Source organism: Gymnogyps californianus, chromosome 5, assembly GCF_018139145.2.
Source record: "Gymnogyps californianus isolate 813 chromosome 5, ASM1813914v2, whole genome shotgun sequence".
NCBI classification, from domain to species: domain Eukaryota; kingdom Metazoa; phylum Chordata; class Aves; order Accipitriformes; family Cathartidae; genus Gymnogyps; species Gymnogyps californianus.
Genome location: NC_059475.1, coordinates 54,773,559 through 54,782,605, shown reverse-complemented (window position 1 = coordinate 54,782,605; position 9,047 = coordinate 54,773,559). Strand labels below are relative to the sequence as shown.

At 40.9% G+C, this 9,047-nt stretch overlaps 1 protein-coding gene across 1 annotated transcript; it reads left to right on the top strand.

Annotated features, from left to right (window-relative positions):
* The first annotated feature begins 367 nt into the window (after nt 1–367).
* Nucleotides 368–8,047, top strand: LOC127017026 (alpha-1-antitrypsin-like). The gene is made up of 6 exons (XM_050897910.1): nt 368–489; nt 1,410–1,839; nt 3,404–3,642; nt 4,297–4,447; nt 5,441–5,634; nt 7,993–8,047. Exons 1-6 carry the CDS (start codon nt 368–370, stop codon nt 8,045–8,047), a joined length of 1,191 nt encoding a protein of 396 aa, XP_050753867.1.
* The last annotated feature ends 1,000 nt before the right edge of the window (nt 8,048–9,047 follow it).

Here is a 9,047-nt window from a genome sequence, read left to right as displayed (position 1 = left end):
AAGCCGTCTCCTTTTCACCCAAATCTTAGTGGTCAGAGTGCTGACACAGGGTGGGGGAAATCCCAATAAACATCTCATCTTCTCTACTGAACCCATGTCTCTGAGTGCCTTTGCCATTGACTGCGGAGTGAGCAGGTAACTCACGTGATTTTCCCTGAAGCTGTTCCGCTTCAAGTAGGACATTAGGTGAAGGACATTGTTTTCTAGTCATTAGTACAACTTTTAATTGGAATAGCTCTTACCTGTTTCTGACAGGTTAAACATCCTAGACAGTACAAATCATCCCAACATGTTCTTGGTCTAATCTGTAAAAGAGAAAGCAATAAACAAACAAAAAAAATGGCCACAGTTATCAGAAACGGCCAAGATGCCACGATCCAGGCTCTTTGCTGAGCGCTACTCTGGCCATGGGGCTATATTTGCCTTACGAAAGGAGGCTTTCCTGCTGATACAAAGTTTGGAAAGACAGGAGGGGCCAAGTCCACACAGGTGACCTCACCCTCCCATGACCGGGATGAGGGGGGTACACACAGAGAGGAATCCATCTGGAAGACATGTGTCACATGAGTGGTTGTTTAAAATAAAGCAACATACTCTGATCTAATCATGTATTGAAGCAGAAAATTTTTACCAGCTCTCTTGTGATTAGTCACTTTGTATATTAAAATGAGTCAGGAATGAGAGAAAGAATACGGCTTTTGAGCCCTGTAATCTCATATTGTTTTCCATTGACATAGCACTGTCATTTGACGTAAGCCTCATTCAATCACTAATAGCATAATAATCCTGAGAGTTCTTAGAGATAAACATAAAAGAATTAAGAGTTGCTCCTGATGTGCTGTCTCACCACAAAACAGATTTACACAGAGACAAAAAGAAAAAAAAAGCCTTTTCACTTGTTGTCTCCCTCTGACTCATTTTTCTTTAATACTCACATGTTTCTTTCTCCAGTAACAAGGGACTTTTGTAGCTGGAGTAAAGCAGAACTGAAGTAGGCAGCAATGGATAGGAGTTACAGATAAACTCAGAAGCACAAGGATTTAAAAAAAAACTTCCATAGTAAAGGAGCAGGTCAGGAGACAACAGTGATTACCAGATAGCTGTTGAAGGTAGTAGCAGATAGAAATAAAAGATGATTGAGATGTTGACACAGCTGACCTCCAGCATCCAAGACCATTTTGTTCTTTGTCCACACAGTAGCTGCGAGGGATGATGAATGCCACCCTCCTGCTGTGCTTGCTGGTGGCCATGCTTCACCTCACTGTCCACAGCCTGACCCAGACTGACCACCACAATAATGAGCCCAAGGAGACTGACCCCCAGGAGCAACATCCCCGTGAGGGAGATCCTTTTGAGTCCTGACAACAGATAGTCCCCAGCAACACAGACTTTGCCTTCCGGTTTTACAGGCAAGCAACCACCCAAGAACCTGGCAAGAATGTTTTCTTTTCCCCAGTCAGCATCTCCACTGCCTTTGCTCTGCTGGCCCCGGGCTCCAGAGACACCAGCCAGGCTCAGGTGCTGGAAGGGCTGGCCTTTAACCTCACCAACATCCAGGAGGAGGAGATACACGATGGCTTTCGTCATCTCCTCCTCTTGCTGAACCGCCCTGGCAGCCAGGTGCAACTGTGCATGGGGAACGCCCTGTTCATGGAAAAACACCTGAAGCCACTGAAAACATTTCTGAAGGACATCAAAAAACTGTACAAAGGAAAAGTTGTTTCTAGTTACTTCCAGAATTCCACCAAAGCTAAAAAAGAGGTCAATGATCACATAAAGAACAAAACCCATGGGAATATAAAGCAAATACTTAAAGACCTCGATCCAAACACTGTAATGGTAATCATTAACTACATTTATTCCAAAGTTACATTTAAGTTACATAGGTGTTATTTACTGCAGTACCTCTGTTTCACCTGCACTAAAACAAATACCCCAGATTATTTCTGAATTATTTTTAAAAGAAAGGCCAGTGTTAAGATTAGGCTATTATGATAAGGAACGTTGAAAATTCTCATGTTTTGAAACCTCTTCCACATCTAAATTTTTCTAGCATATGTTTAGGCTCCTAAGCATAAAAATTCATTTATTTGCAATCTTCAAGTTTTAGGGAATTGCCAGAGCACAACAGATTTATGCACTTGTAAATTTTTCTGTCTGACTTTATCTACTTACTATTTAAAAAATTACAATGTTTTCACATACTGTATGAAGTAAAAAAATAAATTCCAAAGATGCAGATTAACAAAAATTGCCAAACATTTTAATTTACTTACAGTCCATGCCTAAATGGGTAGGTACCTCTGGAGTTGGAGTCTAAATGTTCTACAGCTTGTCATCACATTATACGTATCCCAAGAGGTACTTGCTAATGCACTGCTTTGGCAATGATTAACTTCCTCTTAGATGGTATATCCATTTGTAGAAGCATGCAGGACATACATGAAATTTACCACCCAGAAAGACATGTTTGGAAATATGTGATCTTTCAGCAAAACAGATTTTATTTCAAGCACTTTATTAAATTTGGGTATCCTAGTCTCAGGTGCCCTAGTCTAAGGCATTTCTTTATGATACCAGAGTATATTTTTTTTACTGGGAGGGTAGGGAGGAAAGCCTAAACTTATAAAGTAACCAGACTACTGTAGAGTTTACATTCCATTATTTATTTTTCAATTTTATTTTATTTCTATTCAATATTAAAAAAAGGAGAACATACTTACCGAATGGCAAGCTGTGATCCCTGTGTATTTGTTCAGTGAATGACCTGATTTAATACAAAATAAAATATCATAGAAAATTCACTTGAATAAACATGAAGAGAAAACCGTTTTGAAGATTAAAGCCCTTGAAGCCCTATTCCATTTACCATAATGCAGTTATGATTGGGCCCAAAAGTTCAGGTTGTTCTTCCGTGTAAGCTTTTCCTTAGTGCTACAAGATGAAGAACATATGAAAAAGCACGGAAGGAGCTTAACATGCTACCTTTTAAAAGGCAGACATCTGCTGTGGAACTTGCTTTACGCAGTATTCTGAAACCAGAAAGTAACTCGTTGGATCCTGGTCAGCGTTCATTTTCTTCAAATAAAACGTAAGGTAATATGATGAAGTTACTTCATTTAATTTATCTGACTTAGAAAGCTGTTGTACAAGTCCATATGGAATTTAGCCTGGGATACTTAGTTGTTACTGAACACAGTACAGCAAAGATGACAGGGAACAAGGTCTTTAATAAACTTGGAATACCTTTGATCTTCAAGTATGAGTGTAAATCTTCAGATATGGGTTTATCTGGTGTACATTAGTCTGGATGATATTAATATATCCTCCTTGAAATAAGTGTTCAATTGCATTCTTTCTCTTTCGGTTTTAAGCCTACTGGGAAAATCCTTTCTATATTAAGGGGACTCACAAAGATTATTTCCATGTGAATGCGAAGACCTCAGCTGAAGTGATGATGACTCGAGATGGATTTTGTAAAACATACTCTGACAGGAAGCTGTCTTGCGAGGTGGTGCAGATTCCTTACAAGGGAGATGTTGCAGCATTGTTTATCCTGCCCAATGAAGGAAAAATGAAACAGTTGGAAGATGCCCTGACAAAAGACACTGTATCTAAATGGGAAAAATCACTTGAAAGATGGTATAGAATTCTGATTTGATGATTCAAGGGAGTCAGAATCCAAAGTCTGAATACTCTGATCAGGTTTTACAGTTACTAGCCTTTGCTGTTGATTGGAGATTTAAGCAATGGAATAGGTGTAAAGGGACAGACCAAATGATTTAATGATTTGATACTTTCAGCAAAAATTAGAATCAGCATTGCCTTGTGATGAGGGAAGAGATCTGTGGGCTGGGAAATTTAATTTTTTTCCCCACACATTTTCTAGTTGATGTTAAGTGTCTCCATTTCCCTTGTCTCAAGCACAATGTGTTAAGAGTGGTAATACTGTGACATAGCAATCAGATCCGTCAGAGGGAATGGGGTGTGAATTCCAAAAGAAAAACCTTCAAGTCTAGAAAGAGAATGCAAACTTAGTCCCAAAAATGCTGACACCACCACTGCTTGATCTGCCATCAAATGACTGTGTTGCAGAATCATACAAGAAAGCCCAACTGATGTCATTCTCCTTTCCCATCCTCCAGACCATCATCATCCCATCTTCTTTTTGTTGCCATCTTTTTCAGATGAAAAGACTAACATTTTAGCACAGAAGAACCACCAGCAAGTTGGGAGTCTTCAGTCCAAGGCATGCTTTGATTGCAATAACACCATAATTTTCTTTTTAATTAACAGGAGGATAGAAGTGTATATTCCAAAACTATTGATTTCAGGCACCTATGACTTAAAGAAGATGTTCATGAATCTGGGTGTAACAACTGGTGTGTTTTCTGACCAGGCTGATCTGTCTGGAATCTCAGGAAAGGCTGATGTGAAGGTTTCAAAAGTAAAAGTTTGTCAGCAGAAACAATGGTCTGTGGATTCCTCAATACCCAATTGTCTTGCCCTAAGCTAAGTTGTGAAATTTTACTTATTGCTAGGGCTGGCTGATAGTCTGAACTAGAAAATTTAGCTGATAAAGTAATTTTAAACTCAGACTTCTCCAAGATCTGGAGATAAGGATACCGTCTTCAGTCTGACAGGCAAAGGCTGGGAGGGGTGTAGCATTTGTCCCAGAAACTAAACACAGCCCAGTCTCTGCATGTGAAAGGAGTGCCCATGGATATCTGTGTTGGGGAAGTCTTGCATCAGCATATTTAGCAGAAAAAGTGGCCTTTTTCTAACATGTGCATTCTAAGATTTTAAAGGATTTTAAAACTTCTGCTGCCACTGAAGGTCCTGATGAGTGCTAATCATGTAAGATGGACCAGACTTGAGGAAAACATCCCATTTCCTGAAAATAATGTGAAGAGAAACAAATAAAGTGAAGAGAAAGGTTAGCATTCTTACAGCCATTCTGAAAGAAGCAATTACAATGTTCTAACATTTTGGGGCTAGTAAAACAAAAAGATTAAGAATGTCTAACAATAATTTTAAAAATATTTGGTATCAAGGTTGAATTTCTACTGGCTAAACTGTAATGCATGTGCTATTAGGGATACATACAGAGCAGTTCTGGAGCCCAAATTCCTTCCCTTCTGAAATTGTCATTCCTTATGAATTTACTTGAATATTCTACTTTCAACTAACTCCACAAGGTGTGCAGTTCCTAAGGTCTGTGTTGGATACACTTCTGTTGAGGAACTCTGAATGTAAGAATACGTGCTTATTGAGACAGCATTGTTAAAAAAAACACCACAGGCTATAGTGGCCTTCTTCCTGGTTCCTGGGTGACCAGCAGTTTTTGTGAAAGGCAGTAGCTCAATTAACTTAGTGCTAATTTTAATCATTTCACACCTCGTCCTCCACATACATTAATTCTTGCTATATTTCATTGTAGGCTGCTCACAAGGCCCTGCTGAAGATTCACGAGAATGTCACAGAGGCTGCAGCAGTCACTGGCAGAGATTTGCTTCCTCATTCTGTTCCTCCTGTTGTTAAATTCAGCTGTCCATTTTTGCTGTTGATTGTTGATCAATATACTCAGAGTATCCTCTTCATGGGAAAAATTGTAAACCCAACAGAAAATGACTGGTCAGTGGCTGGTCTTATTGTCTTGCATTGCATTCGTCATGCAATTATAGTTCAATGTGATTAAAATTATATCAAAACAGTCACTAACAATTTTCTTTTTCCAAAGAAATAGGCAAGAGTGTGGTCATTCTTAAAAACACTGTTCTTGCTTCCTCCTCCAGTAGAAAGTAACCACTGAGATACACCTGTTCATGAATTATGAAGAATTTTATAAATCAGCCTTTTAATGACCAGTGTATGCCATCTTTGAAAAACAAGGTAAGTATCCAGCTGAGAGAATCAGTTTAAAACATTTTAAGTAAATAAAGATTGAACAAAGAGGCCACTCCTGACTTGTGGATAAGAAGGAAAGAAAATGCTGAGGTTTGCTCCAGCTGCTGCCAGCTCTCACCAGGTCCTGGTGCTGGAGGGCTGACATGTGAAAATTTAAAATACAAATGCAGCCCACTCAGGGATATCTTAGTTCTCCTCTTCCACATGGATGTCATTGATGGAGAAAGGTCATGTATTTCCATGAGAAGATGAGTGATTGCTTGCCTCTCTGAGGATGTCTGTGCCAATTTGACATCTCTCTCCTAACGCAGCCTTATGGATCCAAGGCAGTGTCAAAATCCAGAGCCAAGGCTTGGCACTTGTGAGGATCTGGAGCACCAAGAAAAGGGATGTGTGCCGACAGAAACACAGCCAGTCTGGTGTGATGTCAGCCTGACTCCCTCCCTGTTCTATCCTGTGGGATAAACAGCAGATGTTTAACAGTGATAAATATATTTAACACTGCTCAGGGGTACAGCAGCATAGACTTAGGTTAAAAAACCCCAGACCCTTCTCAGTGTGTTGAACCTCATTCATTTCTTTAATATACTGGTTAGGTGATCAGGAGTTTAATTTTTTAAATCAGAAGTTTGAGTCTATAGGGTCATGAGTTCAATTCGATAATAGAGCAATTAGTACCTGAGAAGGAGCTACTCTGTAGAGTCCAACCTCTCCAAAGCAACTGTTACCTGCCCACACCAGTCTGTGCAGTTAGAGCATTTGCCTTGGGTACAAGATATTCAGGAATATTCATGTTCAGACCCCTCCCTTTCCTGAAGGCAGACAATCCCATACCTCCAACATCCTAAACTCCAGGCTGGTCAGGCTGACCCCTGGAAAAGGAGAGCTAGTATTGGACCTGGACTATTGGTAAGGATATTTGCCTGGAAGATGGAAATCCAGGTCTGCCCTTCCCTGGATGGAGAATGGGTTTGGCAGATACATCCTAATGAATTCTCTGCAAACTACACTGTTGAGTGGGTGGTGGCTGAAGCAATGATATCTTGTGACATTGGTAGGGCTTCTAGGAAAAGGAAGGCATGGCTTCAAATCACACGTTGGGGGAGTCAGTCCCTCTCAGACGAGGCCTAGGCACTTCCTTTGAAGGTCAAGTCTTTTGCCATACTCTCCTTTATGACATTCACAGCCGATGGCATCCACCCACATTGTCTTCGCTTCTTTGAGTCCCCCTTTAAGGTAACAAACTCTCCACAAGCATCCTATGTGGAAGCAGTGGCTATATCGGAGCTGGGGAATATTTTAGTTGGCCAGACACCCAAAAGGTGCTACTGGCATTGCTTTATAGGTTTAATCTTGTCTTTCATCAACAAATAGAAGTTCAGAAGGGAGAGGGTATGAATATCTGGAAGGGGTAAAACAAATCCTGAGATTAATTATATCCCCAGAGTTTACATCTATGCTAGTAAATAAAGTGCTCCAAGGTCTGTTCTATAGCCATGAGGTCAACTGGCTCATCACAGCTCCTATCTATGTTGCTTGACTATGACCCTGCAAGACATCTGGGTTGCCTATTGGAAATATACCCTGGCCTGTGCTAACTCCAAAAACATGCTTAGCACTTGTTTGGAAGAATCGTAGCTGGCAGGAGTGATATCTGTGTCTGAAACTGTACTAAAAATGTAAGAATATGAGTGACTGCAGGCTGATGGCCAGGCCTTGGCCCAGCACTGCTCAATGTACTAGTACAAACAGAGCCAGAGTGACCAACTGAGGGGTGGGAAACTGTCCCTCTGTCATTCAGGCCTATAAGCTCCCCCTCTGCTGGCAATCTGCCTTTTTTGAATGACACTAAGTTCCAGGTCATGCTGATAGGCCTTCACCAACTACTTCCCAAAAATGAGGGAACTGGAGACCCTTTGCCCTTCTGTGGAATACGATTCGGCAGTTCAGGAAACACCCTTCAAAACTACTGCAAGTCACAAACTATGAGACTCCCATGTACTTCCCATGGATGTGTTTTGGTGGTTTCTTCTGATCAGTCTTGCGCATTTGCTGTCACAATAACTGCATGCTTATTTTCAAAAGGCTGCTCCTCATTGCGGATTTGTGCCGGTCCTCAGATGATACAGCAATGCTTTGATGATGCAGATACCTGAAACACTTCACAGATGAGCACATAGAAACTATCATGAAGTGTAAAATATGCAAGTTTAATTCTTTTACATTGCAATATAAATGAACTTAAATACAGTTTAATATGTGATACAACTTACTGTGGAGGCATAACCACTGTCCATCATCCATGTCCTGCCCCCCTCCTTAAAAATATTGAAACCAAGAGTTTTATTATGAACCAGAAAGTCTGTCACTGGTTCAGGGACCTGACAGTTTTTTGACAGTTGTGCAAGCTGCTTGCTAGGTGCTGCCCTGACACTGCAAACTGGAATGAGCTGGCAGAAAAAGGCCATTGGAGAGTCTCCCTTGGCAGCTGGATCCCCGCGTTGAGAAAGGCTCAGCACCCAAGGCCAGTGTCATGCAACTCTCCTTCCAACAACTGCGCAGATGCAGGCAGAGATGGAGGTGATGAAGCACACAGCTCCCCACTCCTCGAATCTGACAGTGCTGTTAAATAAAGCAGACCATGACTGCAGTAATACCACTGCCAAACTAGTGCTGAATCAGAGATGTAACCAGATCCCCTGTGATCAATTCATTCTCATCGACACTGCCAGACCAAAGGGAAACTCGTATTTTTTGATTGCTAAAAATTTTTGGAAATGGTTTTACTGACAGATCAGAAAGACAAATGTTGCTATAACCTGATAAAGTAATAACTATAGAAGTTCTCAAAGGGCCAGATGGGATGAATTTAGGAGTAGTTTCTGGCATGGTACGCAGATATGAAATGTATTTACAATTATATCAAGAAACCTTGAATTGGCTTTACTTTTTCTTTACCCGTGACTGCATGCAATGTTCTTTCGCTGCACTTGAGCCTGTTGTCCCTGGCTGTCAACAGTCCAGTTGCCACAAGCAGAATAAGAAAACTAAGCGCTGCAGGAGCAGCATCCCCACAAGGGAGATCCTTTTGGGTCCTTCCAATGGATAGTCCCCAGCCACATGGACTTTTCCTTCCAGTT

Bases quoted from the DNA above. Each gene is read 5' to 3' on its own strand.
- LOC127017026 (XM_050897910.1), top strand. From the start codon at position 368: ATGCCACGATCCAGGCTCTTTGCTGAGCGCTACTCTGGCCATGGGGCT. The intron at 4,448-5,440 runs GTAAAAGTTTGT...ATTTCATTGTAG, and splicing joins CTGATGTGAAGGTTTCAAAA to GCTGCTCACAAGGCCCTGCT. The intron at 5,635-7,992 runs GTCAGTGGCTGG...TATTTTCAAAAG, and splicing joins AACCCAACAGAAAATGACTG to GCTGCTCCTCATTGCGGATT.